Genomic DNA, 19,333 nt, shown 5'->3' on the forward strand with positions numbered 1-19,333 from the left:
ATACAATAACAGTAGGGGCCTTTTACCTCACTTACAACAATGGACATATCCTCTAAGCAGAAAATCACAAGGTACAATGGTTTTGAATGACACACTGGACCAGGTGGACTTAACAGATATTCAGAACATTTCATCCTGAGTACTCATTCTTCTTGAGTGCACCTAAAACATAGATCACATACTGGGTCACAAATAAGCCCTCAACAGGTACAAAAATACTGAGATTATACAATGCATATTTTCAGATCACAATGCTATGAAACCTGAAATCAATTACAAGAAAGAAGTTGGAAAACCCTCGAATACATGGAGGTTAAAGAACATCCTATTAAAAAAGGAATTGGTTAACTAAGACATTAAAGAATAAATTTAAAAAAAAATACTTAGAAGCCAATGAAAGTCCAAGATAGTCCAAATACTTTGGGATGCAGCAAAGGAAGCCCTAAGAGTAAAGTAAATTGAAGTTCAGGCCTATCTCAAGAAGCAAGAAAAGTCCCAAATAAACAACATAACCTTACACCTAAAGGAGCTAGAAAAGGAGAAGCAAATAAAGCCTAATGCCATCAGAAGTGAAATAATAAAGATTAGAGCTGAAATAAATGATGTAGAAACAACCAACCAACCAACCAAACAAACAAACAAAAAAACCAGAACAGATCAATGAAACTAAATGCTGGTTCTTTGATAGAATAAACAAAATTGATAAACTCTTAGCCAGACTTGTCAAAAAGAAAAGAGAAAGACCCAAATAGATAAAATCATGAGTTAAAGAAGAGGAATCACAACCAACACCACAGAAATACAATTATAAGAGAATATTATGAAAAAATATATGCCAACAAACTGGACAACCTGAAAGAAATGGACAAATTCCTAGAAACTCATGCACTACCAAAAACAGAAAGAAATAGAAAATTTGGACAGACCTACAGACCTATAACTAGTAAAGAAATTGAATCAGTTATCAAAAATCTAACAAAGAGTCCTGGACCAGGTGGCTTCCCAGGGGAATTCTACCAGACATTTAAAGAAGGGTTAATACCTATTCTTCTCAAAATATTCCAAAAAATAGAAATGAAAACTTCCAACTCATTCTATGAATCCAGCATTAATTACCTTGATTCCAAAACCAAACAAAGACCCGTTAAAAAGGAGAATTATAGGTCAATATCCCTGACGAACATGGATGCAAACATTCCCAAAAAGATACTAGCAAATCAGATTCAATGCTACATTAAAATAACTATTCACCATGATCAAGTGGGATTGAATCTGGAAGGGATCTGCCCCTTCCCTGGCTGCAGGGTTGGTTCAATATTCACAAATCAATCAATGTGATACACCACATTAATAAAAGAAAGGATAAGAACCATATCTCAATAGATGCAGAAAAAGCATTTGACAAAATACAGCATCCTTTCTTTATAAAAACTCTCATGAAAGTAGGTATAGAAGGAACATATCTCAACATCGTAAGGCCATATATGAAAGACCCACAGCTAATATCGCCCTGAATGGGGAAAGAACTGAGAGCTTTCCCCTAAGGTCAGGAACATGACAGGGATGTCCGCTCTCAACACTGTTGTTATTCATAGTATGGGCAGTCCTAGCCTCAGAAATCAGACTACAAAAAGAAGTAAAAGGCATACAAATTGGCAAGGAAGAAGTCAAACTTTCACTCTTCTCAGATGACATGATACTCCATGTGGAAAACCCAAAAGATTCCACTAAAAAACAATTAGAACTCATACATGAATTCAACAAAGTCACGGGATATAAAATCAAAGTACAGAAATCAGTTGCATTTCCACACACCAATAATGAAGCAGCAGAAAGAGAAATGAGGGAATTGATCCCATTTACATTGTAATGGGCACATTTATAAAATGCATTTAAATTAAAATTTTAGGACAAATATGTGTATTCACTTCAGCATTGTATTGTCTCTGACACTTTTGATCTTTCTTTTCCTCTGCATTCATCAAATAATGCCTCACTGGCTTCTCTTTTCATCACAGTATTCTTAATATTTTTTTAATTCTTCTATTACAGAAACTCTGGATAGCATAAGTCTCCAGACTTTCTTCACATTCCCATAAAGCACAGTGTGCAGGGGAAAAAAATAGGTAATCTTAGGAGAGATAGCAAAGCAAAGCTTCATCTTTTGTGATATTATAAGGAACATATGCATTTCTATTTTGCATTAAAACCCAATGCTGCTTTTTAAAACACTATGTTAATATTAGATTGAACCAATATTTTATAATATATAGTCTGATCACTAGAGTAAATCAAACAAATATAAATAAAACTTTTTCACTGGATTTCTTTGAGTAGAAAAAAAAAGGTGGTTTTTGTTTTGTTTTGTTTTTAAATATTTTTTAATGTTTATTTTTGAGAGAAAGAGAGAGACAGAGCACAAGCGAGGAACGAACAGAGAGAGGGGGGGACACAGAATCCCAAGTAGGCTCCAGGCTTGTGGGGCTGGAACCCACGAATGGTGAGATCATAACTTCAGCCAAAGTGGGACACTTAATCGACTGAGCCACCCAGGTGCCCCTTGTTTGATTTGGTTTGGTTTGGCTTGGTTTTTGTTTTTTAAAGCCAGTTTCTCAAGCTTCCCCTGAAGCAATGCATTTTCCCTGAGCACTGATTGAGAAATATATGTCAATTCAGACTTCCAAATGTGTTAACCGAAAGAGTTTTTTCAGTGCCTCTTTCACATCCTTATTCCTCAGACTATAGATCACGGGGTTCAACATAGGGAAGAGCACAGTGTAAAATGTGGACACCATTTTGTCCCTCTCAAGGGAATAGCTGGAACTTGGGCGAGAATAGATGTAGAGAATGGAGCCATAGTACAAGATGACAGAGACCAGGTGGGAGGAGCAGGTGGAGAAGGCCTTGCGGCGGCCCTGGGCGGAGCGAATTCTTAAGATGGCAGCGATGATGAACAAGTAGGAGGCAAGGATGAGCATGGTGGGGGTGATGACATTGGAGGCCAGGAGGAAGTAGAGCACAGTCTGGTAGCTCTCTTTAACATCACACGCCAACTTCACCAGAGGTGGGACATCACAGAAAAAGTCGTCAATGACATTGTCACCACAAAAATCCAATGTGAATGTGTTGCTGGTGAGTATTATTGCATTGACAAAACCTCCAGTGTAGGAACATGTAACCAAACAGATGCACAATGTCCTTGACACGGACTGAGCATAAAGCAGAGGGTTGGAAATGGCTGCGTAGCGGTCATAAGCCATGGCAGCCAACAGGTAACACTCACTGTATGCCAACCCAGCAGAGAAGAAGAACTGAGATACACAGCCAGCAAAGGAGATGCTTTTGTCTTCAGAGATACAGGTCATGAGGATCTTTGGGGTGTAGACAGAGGAATACCAGAGATCCAAAAAAGACAGATTCCCAATGAAAAAATACATGGGTGTGTGCAGCCGGGAGTCATTACAGATCAACACTATGAGGGTGGTATTCCCTACCACAGTCAGAGAGTACACACCAAGGAATACCCCAAACAGGACCAGCTGCATCGTTGGGTCTGTGGTGAAACCCACCAGAATGAACGCAGTCACCGTATGATTGCTTCTTTCCATGACTTAAGGAGATACCATCTACAAATGAAAGAGTGAAGAGTTTAACACCCTCAGCCGATACTACAGGAGATCCTTCTCTGTGATAGGACTGCGAGATGTGGTCAAGGTTATGGATTTTAGGGTAAGGGATATCAGAACAGGAATCTTGCCTGGCTAGGGCAGGAGATGGGAGTTTTTGAGTCTCAAAATATTCATTTCAATGAGATGCATTTAACAATAGGAAAACTTGAGTGATCTTGGGGGCTTATTCATTTTTTTAAGAAAATAGTTCTTGAGCCCCAGGTTCCATCTGAGCATTGGGATATAGCAATGAGGACAGTAGGGCTGACCCTTATTCTATGGAGACTTTATTTAGAAGGGAGGCATACGTAATAAATAAACAAATAAGTGTAGAAATATTTTCAGTTAATTTTAGAAATATTAAGAATATAAAACTGGATGGTGGAGTGAAAATGAATTGGCAGAGGAGCTAATTAAACTTAGACAGTGAGAGGAAACATTCCTTTCAAGTTGTTCAAAGTCCATGAGAGATGGGAAAGTCCCTGGGGTTTGGAAGGTGGTGACATTTGAAAACGGCACAATATACGACCCCAAAATATGGCATTTTGGCATATTTTTCTTTTTCATTAATGTTGTAGCATGTATCATTACTTTGTTTTTATTGACAAATAATATTCCTTTATATAGATATACCGTATTATTTTACCCATTCATCAATTGATGTATGTTTTACTATTAGTAATTTTTGCCAATTATGAATAATGCTGCTATGAACCTTCCTGTAGAAGTTTTGTACAGACATGTGTTCATTTATAATTGCTGAGTTACATGGTGTATCTATATTTAACATCTCGAGAAACTACAAAACTGTATCTCAGATTAGCCCTGCCGTTTTTCAATCACATCGGCAAAGTACATGCATTCCAATTTTTCCTTATTCTGATACAAATTATTGTTTTTTTGATTTTAGCAATCCTATTGGGTGTGAAGTGGTATAATATTGTGGTTTTGATTTACATTTTCTTTCTTTTTTTTTAATGCTTAATTTATTTTTGAGAGAGAGACACACACACACGCATACAGTAGGAGCCAGGGAGGGTCAGAGAGAGAGGGAGACACAGAACCTAAAGCAGGCTCCAGCACAGAGCCTGACATGGGGCTCAAACTTGTGAACCATGAGGTCATGACCTGAGCTGAAATTGGATGCTCAACCCACTGAGCCACCCAGGCACCCTTGATCTACATTTTCTTAATGACTAGTGATGTTAAGCATCTTGTCAAGTGCTTATTAGCTATCTGTTTATCTTCTTTGGAGAAAAATATTCAAATCTTTGCTCATCCATTAATTAGTTGTGTTTTTTTTGTCTTTTCTTTCTTGAATTGTAATACATCTTATATTCTGGATACAAGTCTTTGATCAGATATATGATATGCAAATATATTTTCTAATTCTCTGTTATCTTTTTATTTTTTTCATGGTCTCCTTTGATGTACAATAGTTTTTAAATTTCATAAAGTCCGATTTATCTTTTTTCTTCTTGTTTGCTCTTGGTGTCTTACTTAAGAAACCATTGCCTCACCCAAGTTCATAACAGTTTGCTCTGTTTTATCCTAAGTGTTTTAGTTTTAGTTCTTACATTTAGGTCAATGATCCATTTTGAGTTAATTTTTGTATATGGTGTGAGATAGGGGTCCAACTTCATTCTTTTGAGTATGCATATCTAGTCCCAACAGCATTTGTTGAAAAGACAGTTTTTTCCCCGCTGAATTGTCTTGTTACCCTTGTCAAAAATCGTTCATTATTATATGTTTCCTATTGTCCTTGTAACAAATTACTTTACACTTAATGGGTTTAAACAACAAAAATATATTATCTTGCAGTTTTGTAGATTAGAAAGAAATCCAACATGGGTCCAACTGGGCTGAAATCAAGAGGTAGGCAGGGCTGTATTGTTTTCTGGAGGCTGTAAGGGAGGATCCATTTCCTTGTCTCTTCCAGCTTCTAGAGGTTGCCCACATTCCTTGATTCATGGTTTCCCTTCTCCATCTTCAAAGTCAGCACCATTGCATCTGTATGGCCAGTCTTCCATAGTTACATCTTTTGGCTCTCAACTCTTGTCTCTTTGTACTTTTAAGGACTCTTGTGATCACATTCAGCCTAGGTGATTATCCAGGACTATCTACTTTTTTTTTAAATTTTTTTTTCAACGTTTTTTATTTATTTTTGGGACAGAGAGAGACAGAGCATGAACGGGGGAGGGGCAGAGAGAGAGGGAGACACAGAATCGGAAACAGGCTCCAGGCTCCGAGCCATCAGCCCAGAGCCCGACTCGGGGCTCGAACTCACGGACCGCGAGATCGTGACCTGGCTGAAGTCGGACGCTTAACCGACTGCGCCACCCAGGCGCCCCAGGACTATCTTTTTTTTTAATCAATTAATTAGTTTATAACAAGATTTAATGTACATTTATTCTTAACATATAGAACATACAAAGATTTTTTACTGAATAAATGGTATTCATTTAGCCAGAGGAAAAGGAGGAATTTACATGAAGTTTTTTTCTCTACTTTTTTTTTAACTACATTATCTTGAAATACGGATGTGGATTCTTAACACTGAAAAATCTTTGAAGCTGTGTTTTTTCCTTTTAGTTGCATTTTTTTCCCTTTTTTGCTTGTCCTGGTAACTGTTTTATAAATCAATCACTATGCAACCATTTCTACGTCTTGAGATTCATGAAGCAAGTTGTGGTCAGCTGCTCTCTTGAAATACAGCATGACTTCATACATACAGAAACTTGTACATTACCCTCTTTTCTTGTTTTTATTTTTGTTTTTGTATTTTTTTCTTGTGTGTGTGTGGGCAGGGGGGGACATATGGCCCTAATGAAAAAGAAACTAAAAATTCTGTACTTAAAAAAAAAATGAAGGTATGTTTAATGTACAACTTGTATACACATCACAGCCAATAAGCAGTAAAAAAATTTTTTTTTAATGATTATAGGAATTGTGAAGAACTGTCATGTAAAAGGTCAACGGGTAACAGACATGACAACAGTGGTGAGATAATCAGGATAATCTATTTTAAAGTCAGGTGATTTGCAACTTTAATTTCCACTTCCATGTAATCTAACATATTCATGGATTCCAGGGATTAGAACATGGGCATTCTGGGGAGACTTTCCCCTACCTACCAAAACCAGAGTGTGAAGATTTATTTCTGGGTTCACCATTCTATTCTACTGATCTTTATGTCCATCCTTCTGCCGGTACCTCGCTGTCTTAATTACTGTAACCTTACAGTAAGTTTTGAAATTGCTCTTAGCTTTCCTCTTTAAAGTAATTCTTGGGGCCCCTGGGTGGCTCAATCGGTTAAGCATCTGACTCTTGATTTCAGCTCAGTTCATGATCTCATGGTCTGTGAGACTGAGCCTCAGGTTGGGTCTGTGCTGCCAGCACAGAGCTTGCTGGAGATTCTCTCTCCTTCTGTCTGTGCCCCTCCCCCATGCACGCTGTCTCTCTCAAAGTAAGTAAATAAACATTTAAAAAAATAAAATAATTTTTATCTTCCTTCGGCCGCCCCGTATACTTTAGTTCTCTTCCACAGTTGCTTCTCTTTGTTCAAACTTGCATATAAAAAAAATTAGGTTTTCTCACTTCTTGAGATCTTCATTTCCTTATGAGCACCACGTCCTGTAATATTTATATTAAATATATTGTATGCTTTTGTTCTGTCAATCTGTCTTATGCCGATTTAATTCTCAAGCCCAGCCCAAAACCCTCAAGTAAAATTTTGCCTCTCCTACACAGTTTTCTTCCACAATCACAGACAGAGAAGCCTTTGGCACATTTATCATAAGTCCCAGTGAGACAAACAAATTGAGAATCAGAGAGAAATTTCAAAGTGGAGATCAATAAATTAATCCATCTGGTTATGTCAGGTAACAAAATATGTGATGTCATCCTAAGCCTTTTCGGTCTAAAAGCCTGGGACTAAACATTATTCTCTAGATTTTATAACTAGCCATGTACAATGTTTAAAAAGACACTTATCCCAGCTTGATATCGTTTGTAGTAATGATTCTCAATTTTATCACATTCAGAAACTTCCACTTTAAAACAAACATTTAAAATACTTTCTTTTTACGGTCTTAAAATGAAATTTGTAATTAATATAACCTATGTACAACATATGTGTATGCATGTATATAAAATATGCCAATTCGAAGGTAAAGCGATAAAAAAAGAAAAGTAGCTCATAATGTAACTCTGATAATAATTATAGGATTTATTCCAAAATAATGTGAATTTCAAGATGTAAATTCTGGAACACTTGGTGAAATAGAATCATCACATATGTATTAGTGATTCAGATATCAAGAGTGACATTTCCATTAGTGGTAAGATTTTTCTGACAAGGTGAATAATTCTTGATAAAGTTCCAAACAAAATTAATGGCAATCTTCCCTCAATTTTGCATTCTTAGGCGGGTTGACTTATAGTAAAACCTTGCAAAATATAGTGTATACTTGTAAAGTGGGGTAGATGTCAGACTGACGTAATTATGAAGATCTTTTTTCAAAGCACAAATGTCCATCAAGACACCAGATGTAAAGAGTGGGACAGTTGTTTTGGTTGGAAGTTCCCCATACATGCAAAATATTTTCATCCTTGTCTGCCGCTTATTATATAGGGCCTGTGATCTTTGTGACAGTCAAGAATCCAACCACACATTTCGAAAATGTGCCTTAAAGGATGTTATCACTCTGGGAAGAAACTCCACTCACTCCACAGCTTTGTATTTTACTTTGTAGACTTTTGTACCCTTTTTTTTTTTAATGCTTATTTATTTATTTTTGAGAGACAGAGAATGCAACCAGGGGAAGGACAGAGAGAGAGAGACACACAGAATCTGAAGCAGGCTCTGGGCTCAGAGTTGTCAGCACAGAGCCTGATGTGGGGCTTGAACTCACAAACCGTGAGATCATGACCTGAGCCGAAGTCGGAGGCTCAACCGACTGAGCTACCCAGGTGCCCCACTTTGTGACTTTTGTAGGATTCCTCTGGGAAAATGTGAAGAAATGGAAAATAACTGGAGAATATCTGAGTGGTAAATTTCCACTTTTCATGGGCCTACAGGGTTACTGGGGCCACACAGAGATAAGAGCCCATTAAGATATAAATTTCATGAGAGCAGGGATTATTGTCTGTTTCATTCATTATTATATGCTTATAACTAGAATAATATCTGATATATAATAGACATGCAATAAATACTGAGGGAATGAATGAATGAATGAGCAGCCCTGAGTTGGAAAAAGAAACAAACCAAAAGAATTGCTTTTCTGGGTGGCTTCTAAGAAATATCGGTGATGTTATTCTCACTCTTTATCGCTGGAGTCTGCCTGCCGTTGCAATGTTGTGAATCCTCCGGGAGTTGCAATGTGTTGCCTAATGTTACACATTTAAGGAGAGGAGCTGTAAACAGATCTACTCTGCATGCTGATGCCAGTGCAAAAACAAGTAGGGCACACGTTTCCTTGGGTAGAGAGACCGGCCTGAAGTGTTGAGTTCTATTTTGCCGATCAGATCACAGTCATCTGGCTAATTAATTGCTAACCAGCTAACATGTTATTCTTCCTAACTGAAGTTATGCTTTCCTATTATACCGTAAATCACGTATTTCCACCCGTAATTACTCGAATATAAAGTGTGTGTTTAGAGAGATCTCCTTGAATTCTTCTCAAAAATGCCATCTGATGCTATGCTTTGTTAAAGCATTTCAAGCGGGAAGAAATTTGACCTTTTTTGGATGCCCTTGGCCTTCAAGAATCTCTAATAATCTCTGCTACTTCATTCTGTTGCCCCAGTAGCTCTGTAGATACTAAGAATGTTTTTCTTTCCCTTGTCCTTTCCATACATGCTGATCACCTTTTTTTTTTTTTTTTTTGGTTTCATACTAAGATATGCTTTTTCTTCCTGTGAAGTCAGCAGTTTCAGAAGCTACGATAGGAAGGTGGTGAAGATACTTCAAAAGAGGCTTTTTCTTTAGCATCTATGATATCTTAGTATGCACATGACCATTGCCCTGGTTGTGAGGAACAAGAGAAAATTTCCATCTACCTCTAACATCTGGATCAGACAACTTACCTAAAATTATCAGCGACACCGTCATTTCCACGGGATTCAAATTGGCTGGCCTCAGGCACTTTTATTTCGCTTTCCGAATCCCCAGAGTTGTAGACTCCTGTAACCTCTCAGGATTTCATAAGCTTGAGAAATAACAAACAAGACAATTAAACAAAATTGTGTGTTGACAAATTGGGTATTATTTAATATTGGCGAATTCATTTTTTGAGACTGGGATTCCCTGGTGAAAATGTAATCAGTTATAACTTGCATTCTCATTTTCTCTTGATTTGAGTAGAAGATAAACTAAGCCTATATGTGCACATATATTACATATAAAATATATACTAATATACATACATCTGCATATTAAAGCACCTATGCTCAACAATACTGATATTTTTGTTAAGTGTTGAATACCTTTCTTTTGTCCTTCCAAATCCATTCTCCATATTTTTAAACTCCTCTTTTGCTCTAGGATACTCAGCCATATTAACTGTATCGGTGGGCTTCTTTGTTGTCTGTCTACTTCATGGATTTAGCCAGTGGTTATCATTAGTGGGGAACAGAGTGAGGTCCGAGTGGTTTTCTCCAGTCTTCGTTCTTGCAAAGATGCCACAGCAGGCTGCATCCCTAGACCTGGATCATAACTCCTGCCAGGTGACCCGTTTCTAAAGCCCTCCCTCCATTACTCAAGACTTTTCTGACTTCATGCAAAAATAAAAAAGGTGATAGATAACTCTCAGAAGTTACTGGTTTTAGAGTTAGTACACTATTCTTTGGGAGTTCCTTATACCATGTGCATTTCTTTGTAATAATCCCTTTTTAAACCCTCCCCAAATTAATCAGTTTATGTGTCCATCTGTTACTTGCCAGATACTGGTCCTAAAAGTAGTACCAGGAGATAATACAATTGGGATCGGGTTGTTCATGTATTTGAAGGTTGGACAGATAAACCCATCGTGGTGGGAAACGGGACAGTGGTAATCTATTGCATTTAGTAGCATCAAACTTACTTAAATGATCACCAGTGGCATCATGGAAAAAAGGACAGGCAGAGGGCAAGGCATTTTTTCTGTGGCACAGAGGCATGCAAATAGACATTATAAATATCATGTGGTGATTTGGCTTCTGCTGCAATTTAAACCTAGACTATCTAACTAAAACACAAACAGGTAGCCGGAAAGCCATATTGCAGTGAATAACTCTCAGAGACAAGATGGCAGGGATTTCCAAATATACCACAAACTCTAGGCGGTAACCAAGTGTTTTGCTCAGACATTTGTGGCAATGTCTCATGGATTAGGTGGTGCTTCAGATGTGAAGCATATGGGAAACCAACCAAGGTGAAATTTGTCTTGCCAATAAAAGTATTTTGTTTTTACTCGGATAAAAACTATTTCGGGATGTTCTAATAGGGAAATACAACTTACATAATTCTCTGACCTAAGCTGGTTTACAGCCACTGAAAACATTGACTAATGGTGAGGCACGGTTACTCTGAGGAAAGCCCCTGAAACTGAGCCAAGATTTACACCATACATCTTCCTCCAAGGCTTCTTGTGAATGGCTTGCAGCCATTTACGATGGTAATCCCACATTAGGAAAACAGATGTACCCAGATCTTGTGTGGGATGTTAGATATGGTTCTGAACTGACACTAATCTGCAGAGATGGAAAACACCTGAGGTACATACTTGCCAGGGACAGTAATTCAGACGACGTCAAAGATAACTTTGGCCTGAATGCATCTTTCAGTAGGTCCGGGGGAACTTGGTATACAGCTGATCGTTATTTACCCAGACCCAGAAATAATACTGTTATAGATATACAAAGTGAAACAGAATCCTCATTTTAGTTACATTCGCTGGCTCTTGGAATGAAGGTTATTAAATTCAAGCTTCAAGGGTCAAGTAGAAGCTGAAATTGCTCTGCTAAGTCAGTAAACAAAATTGCAACCTGAGGGGAAGTACAGAGATTAGTGTTTCCATCAAAGACTTGGAAGATACATGGGGGTGGGGATCCCAATTCATTACTCTTAAATCTTTTTTTTTTTTTTTTGGTCTGGGGGAAAGGGATTGAGAATCTGCAAGGTGGAGATCATGAATGAGCACATTACGCATAGACATTTGGAGATAAGATGCAGAAAACAGTAATATTCCCCTTGCAAAATAAAATGGAGGGAGTCAGTTTGCATTAAAAACAATTTGGAATCCTTGGCCTCCTCGGTGGCCCAGTCGGTTAAGCGTCTGACTGACTGCAGCTCAGGTCTCAAGATTTGTGGGTTTGAGCCCTGCCTCAAGCTCTGTGCTGACATCTCAGAGCCTGGAGCCTACTTCAGATGCCGTGTCTCCTTCTCTCTCTGCCCCTCCTGCACTCGTGCTCTGTCTCTCAAAACTAAATAAACATTAAGGAAAAAAATTGTATCCTCACAAATCTGTACTACTGAACAGGCTCACCCTGGCACGAAGCAGATGTCACCTGTGAGGGATAAACACTGTGTTTCGACATCACTGAGTTTGTGGGAGAGCCTGAGAGACTGGTTGGTTTCATTGTACCTGCAGGTGATAGATTTTGTTGGAAGACGTCGTAAACCCCTTACGTTCACACATATGTACATGATTCTACCCACACGTGCATGTATTGATTGGGAGGCTGCCACGAAGCAGGTGGCTGACGTGACATGCTCTGTGAACGTTAGTCCACTTCTTTCTCCACACACTCCAGTTTCTGCTTCACAGGCCCTTGCACAAATGGCGAGAGCAGCTGGAATGGCTTAACAAGATGGCTTCTTTACCAAGACTGATTTGGCTACTTCCGCTGTTAGGTATCCCAAATGCCAAGAGCAGAGATCACAACTGTGCCTCTGATATGCCGTCATTTTCTGGGAAGATTGTGAATCACTTGGGTAGCAGGGTGATTCGGTTAGACTGCGTCTTCCTAATCCAAAAGTATAAAGTTAATGGCTTTCTTTCCAGGAATAATCACATTTTGGGAGATTTATTGGCTTTATCCACCCATTTCCTGCCAGTTTTTTTTTTCTTGCCAGCACCTGTAGATGTAGCCTTTTTCATGAACATGATATGTCACCAAACATTGCCTCTACCAAGAAAAAACCATTAAATGGCAAAGGAATAGTAACAATTTCCTCCAATCCACAGAAATAGTTGGCTTTACTTTCTTCCCCAACATTCGTAAGCAATTGTCCTGATCAAATCTTTAAAAGGCTAGATGAAAGCTCAGTCGTGGTTGGTAAGGTGTCCTCGCCTGTTTTAAAACAGCGGCCAGTAGATGGCTTCATTTTTCCCTTATCAAGAATGTACATCTCTACGAACCAAGGGGATGAGGTTGGCATGGTGCCTGTGGTGGCCGGGAAAATGAGCCTTTCAAACTCCAAGTATAGCAAGTAGAAGGTCCTGGCTGAAATACATTCCCTCATTTGTATCAAGGTCATGCTCCCCACAGACTGCTCCCAGCTGATGACCGAACACAGCAGGGATACCAAGGTAAGACTGTCTCTCTTAGGCACTGGATGCCTTTGATGGCTAATTTTGGCTCAAGTACCTCCTAGTAACCTTAATGAGCTTATCACAGACGGATCTAGGTCTAGGACGCCTTTTCCTCTCTTTCCTTGCCTCTCTTCTTCACTTGCGTTCAGATTTGCCTTGTTATTTAGTGGTACTTCTCGCTTCTGGCTCCTTGGCATTTTCCCTTACACAAGCACACCTATTTCCCCTAATAAAATCCTGGGACTCTTAATTCTATCTCAGTGTTTGCTTCTTGGAGGGCCCTGACTACCACAACTTCTTTTACTGTGGCATAAAATAGCACACAAGAATTTAATTTCCCTACTCATAACCTTATACGCAGTATATTTGGAATCAGTGTCCACAAGGGTGGAATACCCCAAAGGAACACCCAAATGCCCCAGAGGATTTAGCGTTATATTTCATAGTATCCCCTGGGCCTTATCTTTCAAAGGAAAAGTACTGCAACCAAATAAAAAGAAGATGACCAAAGCCTCAGACCTAATAGGAAGAAAATATAGACAGCTTACCCGCTAACTCTCATCCAGCTGAGGTGTTGAGAAAGAGTGAATGAACCAGAGTAATGCAAGAAGTGAGGTAGAAAGTTGACTCTTACAAAATATTGGATTTATTAAAATGTGTTTATCTAAATAATACATCTTAGAAAGCACTTTCTTTTAAACTTCAAACTTCACTTGTGATTTGAGTAATGAGACTCCCTTAGGAATACATAGTGTAATTATAAGTTACTATGGGAGATTTTGAATGTTTCACAGTCATGAACTGCAGATGAATCATTCCCTCTGTGATTAAAAAACCTTCCTGCCAAACTTAAAAATATTCGAAAACGTTTCCTGAAACACCGATGCCTCATATTTAATTACATGTGTATTATGTGTATAATTACATGTGTATTTGTATGTCTCTCTAAGATTATTCCTAGCTATGCTTTACCTTCTTACTAAGGCCTTACTGGTGTCATTTAGGCTTGATTCTGGAGTTGAGATACTTTTCTGTACACATTATGACTCTACAATTAGGCCAATGAAAATTAACGGTATCTGGGTATACCAATTACATTGGTAATTATTTGGAAAAGAGGACTTGATTGCTTCTCCTCAAAGGATTAAAATAGGAGTTCTTGATAAGGAGTTTGAGCATTTTTATCGTAGTTAAAAATCGGGATTTGTGACATTAGGATGTCTTTGTTTTGTTTTGAGAGAGAGAGAGAGAGAGAGAGAGAGAGAGAACACACACATGCATGTGAACGTAAGTGGGGCAGGGACAGAGAAAAAGGGAGAGAAGGAACCTTAAGCAGACTGCATGCTCAGCACGAAGCCCGACACCGGGCCCACTTCCTGAGATCATGAGCCTAAGATCATGACCGGAGCCAAAATCACGAGTCAGAATTTGAACTGACTGAGCCACCCAGGTGCTCCAACATTAGGATGTTTTAAGAAGGCTTATTACTTCAGTTTTACTTTTTTTTAACTAATGTTCTCTGGAATGATGTATTTTCTAGCTTCCCTTGATCAACATGCAACAACTGACTTTCTGTCACTGTAATACACCGATCAGATCTGTTAAGATTACTCCAAAATAATAAGATTACTCCAAAATATGGTTTATAGGAATTTTACTATTTTTCGTGAGAAATAGAGATCTTTTAGACAATGAGAGTCTGAGTTGGCATACATAGCTTTCCATTTTAGAACACTGTCAAAGTCAAATATGTTGGATCAGTCTTTTCTACTCTGCATGGAGCTCTTACATTTTGGGGGACTACTTGCCAGAATTTCACTTTCTTGCATTTTTATCTTTACCACTGCTTATCCCAGTAGAAACAAGAATATATTCGTGTTTCAGCGACATGAGTTGTATTTACACCACCTCACTTTTAAAAAATCAAAATTAGATGCAACTCATCATATTTACCCTTTTGCTTTATCACTACCTGTGTGTATCACCCGTACAAGTCTTTAAGTAGTGGGTAGTCATAGACTTTTATTTCTCAAATCGGTTCATCTTACTGTAGTTATTATTCTTTTTCATAAGCATGTGTTTTGATGCTCAGGATGTCACAATTTGGATGTAGAAGTTCTTGCAACTTCACCCTTGTAAAATAAAAGAGGAACTCTGGTAGGTATACAGAAATTTACAAAAATCGTATCTATGGAAACTTGACTGGTTTTTCCTTAATTGAGGGACACATGTAAGAAACATAGATTGGAGAGGTCTTGCTTGCTGAATTTTATTGTGCCAAGTTATTTCATGGGTGACTCTAGATCGTTGCACTAATGCTTGGGGGCAAAAAGTACGTATATAAATGCTTAAGAAATTCTGTTAAGGGAATAGAAAGTGATAATTTTAACTAATTCATTGTCGTAAAAAGATACTAAAAATTAACTTAGCACATTTGTTCCTGTTTTTAGAAAATAAATATTTAGATACTATTCTATATATATCAATCAGCCATAAATATTCTCATGCTAACGGAACGAGCTGTTTTCTCACATTATGAAAGTAGAGGAGAGTTTTTGTTTTTAAGATTTTTATTTGTTTTTAATCTAGAGTAACATGAAATTCAATACAAGTTCTTATATTTTATGTTTAAATTCTGTCTCCTAAATTCCCCTAATTTTCTCTTAGGTCTCTTGAATTGTCATGTATCAGGGTGCAAATTCTTTAACTTGCATTGTGAGAATTCTTCATCATGATGGAACATAATGGCAGCTCTTCTTGAAATATAATACCTGATCAACAATTGTCTTTGCATCTCCTCTGAAAGAGAGAGTCTTGATTTATTTAATGAGTTTATCCAGAGCCTCTTTCACATCCTTATTTCTCAGGCTATAGATCATGGGGTTCAACACGGGGAATACCACAGTGTAAAATGTAGAAACTATTTTGTCCCTGTCCAAAGAATAGCTAGACTGGGGACGAGAATAGATGTAGAGAATGGAGCCATAGTACAAGGTGACAGAGATCAGGTGGGAGGAACAGGTGGAGAAAGCTTTGAGGCGGCCTTGGGTGGAACGGATCCTCAAGATGGTGGCAATGATGAACAGGTAGGAAGCGAGGATGAGCACTGTGGGGGTGATGACATTGGAGGCCAGGAGGAAGTAGAGCACAGTCTGGTAGCCATCTTTTTTGCCACAAGCCAACTTCACCAGGGGAAGCAAATCACAAAAAAAGTCATCAATGACATTGCCACTGCAGAAGTTCAAGGCAAAAGTTCTTTTGGTGATAATAGAAGAGTTAATAAAGCCACCAAGGTATGAAGATGCTACCAAAGATGCACATAGCTTTACGGACATAGCCTGAGAGTAAAGCAATGGCTTTGAGATGGCCATGTAGCGGTCATAAGCCATGGCAGCCAACAGGTAACACTCACTGTATGCCAGCCCAGCAGAGAAGAAGAACTGACATACACAGCCAGCAAAGGAGATGCTTTTGTCTTCAGAGATGCAGGTCATGAGGATCTTTGGGGTGTAGACAGTGGAATACCAGAGATCCAGAAAAGATAGATTCCCAATGAAAAAATACATAGGTGTGTGCAGCCGGGAGTCTTTACAGATCAACACCACGAGGGAGGTATTTCCTACCACAGTCAGAGAGTACACACCAAGGAATACCCCAAACAGGACCAGCTGCATCGTTGGGTCTGTGGTGAAACCCACCAGGATGAATTCCGTCGCTGTGTGATTGCTTCTCTCCATGGCTCACCTAAGAGGAGAGAAAAATAGATTTCAGCTTGCATTATTGTGCTGAATAAATGGAAAATATACCGAATAAATAAATTATATATACTAGAGTTTAATTTTTAATTTTCAATTTTTTTAATCTCCTGACCATTTCTCTTCCCTGGACTCCAGACTCACAGATCCAAATACCTACTTAGCATCTTTTACAGGAGTTATACTGGAAATTTCAAAAAATACTGAATTCCAACAGTTCTTCCTCAGCCTGTTTTGCTCTCAGACTTCTCCACTGCTGTGGAGAAGTAATGTAAATGGCGTTATCCCTTTTTAGGGAAAATCAATTACTACTCTTGACTCTTCTCTTCCTTTCACACTGTAACCAACTAATCAGCAACATCTTGATTCTACCTTCACAATGTATCTAGAACCTGAAGAGTGTTTCCAAGCTCCAGTGGTTGCTAGGCTAAAACCACTCTGACCTCTCATGGGTGTTACCACAGAGCTTCTAATGGTTGCCCTGCTTCCTCCCTCCTTCCATCCTTACCCCACTTGGCTCTCTGAAAGAGGCAGGCAGAGTGATCCTGCTAAAAGACCGGTTAGACCATGTTACTCATCTGCTTCAAACACTCTGGTGATTTCTCAGCTTATTCAGGGTAAAGCCAAAATCCTTACAAAGGTGGGCTGGCTTATTGCCTCTCTGCTTCTGACTCCTACTGTCCGCTCCAACCAGGCCACCTCCTTTTAATTCTTAGAATAAACAGGGATACTCTGAGGCTTTGGAACTGCTTCTCTGCATGGCTAGGATGCTCTTCCTCAGTCTGTCTTTATAGCAAACATTTTTCAAGTGTTAATCACCACTGAAATTACCACCGTTCAGATGTTCCTGATCACCATATTGCAAGCTACTCCCCCGGCATTTCCTGTATCCCTTTTGTGCTTTATTATTCTCCCTAGCACTGCTCATTATCTAATGTTATGTAGTCTTTTCTCTTCTCTATAATGTTTTTAAAAAAGAAACAACAAGCCAAAGAAAGGGTCGTTTGCCCCCTGGGAAGCAAATCAAGATTTAATTACCCTTTCAACATACCCTAGGGATGTGACCTTTAAATTTAAAAAATACATACATTCTTGACAGAGAGAGAGAGAGAGAGAGAGAGAGAGAGAGAGGCAGAGAGACAGAGCATGAGAGGGGGGGCAGGGCAGAGAGAGAGAGAGGGATACTTATAATCTGAAGCAGGCTCCAAACTGTCCTCACAGAGCCTGACATAGGGCTCAAACTCATGAACCATGAGATCATGACCTGAGCAGAAATCAGAGGCTTACCCAACTGAGCCATTCAAGTGCCCGGGAATGTGATCTTTTCTTTTAATAGTCATTCTGAAATTCCCCAGATCAGCACTAGTGAAGTCATCTGCATGATAAAAGCCCTGTTTTTCCCTTTTCCCCAAAAAAGGTGTTCTTGCCTAACACAATCCTTTCTTTCTTTTGCTAATAACTTCCTTGCCCCACCCTCCTTCCTACAAAAATGTTCCTTTCTGGGCAGCTCCTGGGAGCCTCCTTGTACTTGCTGGCTGGGCTGCTACTTGACTCGTGAATCTTTTGATAAAGCCAATTAGACCTTCAACTTTACTCAACTGAATTTTGTTTCTCAACAATATACCCTTTCCTGCCTGTTTTTGATGGAAAAAAAAATACCAATTCAATGTTTATCTCATATTCACGTGTAGGTTATTATGAAATTTTATGGGCTGTTTTAAACGTGACACTTAATGCAAATGGAGAACAGTTGTACAGCTGGGCAAAATCTTTGAAAACACAGATCCATGAGACCTAGAAGAGAGTTTCATGTGGGAAATGCTTGAAAACTCCCGGACTCAATCTTCAACTTTCAACTTATTTTCTTTCTTTCTTTCTTTCTTTCTTTCTTTCTTTCTTTCTTTCTTTCTTTCTTTCTTTCTTCTTTCTTTCTTTCTTTCTTTCTTTCTTTCTTTCTTTTCTTTTTTCTTTCTTTCTTTCTTTCTTTCTTTCTTTCTTTTCTTCTTTCTTTCTTTCTTTCTTTCTTTTTCTTTTCTTTTTTCTTTCTTTCTTTCTTTCTTTCTTTCTTTCTTTCTTTCTTTCTTTCTTTCTTTCTTTCTTTCTTTCTTTCTGTTTATTTATTTATTTGGAGAGACAGAGAGAGAGAGGGAGAGAGAAAAATCCCATGCAGGCTCAGCACTGTTAGCACAGAGACTGATGCGGGGATGAAACTCAAGAACTGTGAGATCACGACCTAGGCTGGGGTCAGATGCCTAAGTGACTGAGCCACCCGGGTGCCCCTCAGCTTAGTATCTTCTAGTTTGATCGTTCTCTGGTTGTCATCATTATTTCA

At 38.7% G+C, this 19,333-nt stretch overlaps 2 protein-coding genes across 2 annotated transcripts; both read right to left on the reverse strand.

The window, feature by feature from the left end:
* Positions 1–2,672: 2,672 nt before the first annotated feature.
* On the reverse strand, positions 2,673–3,608 carry LOC106986250 (olfactory receptor 1013-like). The gene has a single exon (XM_015084423.1). The coding sequence runs from the start codon at positions 3,606–3,608 to the stop codon at positions 2,673–2,675; it is 936 nt and encodes a 311-aa protein (XP_014939909.1).
* A 12,285-nt stretch (positions 3,609–15,893) lies between these two features.
* On the reverse strand, positions 15,894–17,106 carry LOC106986251 (olfactory receptor 9G1). Its single transcript, XM_015084424.2, has one exon. The coding sequence runs from the start codon at positions 16,981–16,983 to the stop codon at positions 16,066–16,068; it is 918 nt and encodes a 305-aa protein (XP_014939910.1). The 5' UTR covers positions 16,984–17,106; the 3' UTR covers positions 15,894–16,065.
* Between the last annotated feature and the right edge of the window lie 2,227 nt (positions 17,107–19,333).

The sequence above is a fragment of the Acinonyx jubatus genome, chromosome D1 (genome assembly GCF_027475565.1).
Source record: "Acinonyx jubatus isolate Ajub_Pintada_27869175 chromosome D1, VMU_Ajub_asm_v1.0, whole genome shotgun sequence".
NCBI lineage: Eukaryota > Metazoa > Chordata > Mammalia > Carnivora > Felidae > Acinonyx > Acinonyx jubatus.

Excerpts from the sequence above, each read along its gene's own strand:
- LOC106986250 (XM_015084423.1), bottom strand. The coding sequence starts at position 3,608 with ATGGAAAGAAGCAATCATACGGTGACTGCGTTCATTCTGGTGGGTTTC.
- LOC106986251 (XM_015084424.2), bottom strand. The coding sequence starts at position 16,983 with ATGGAGAGAAGCAATCACACAGCGACGGAATTCATCCTGGTGGGTTTC.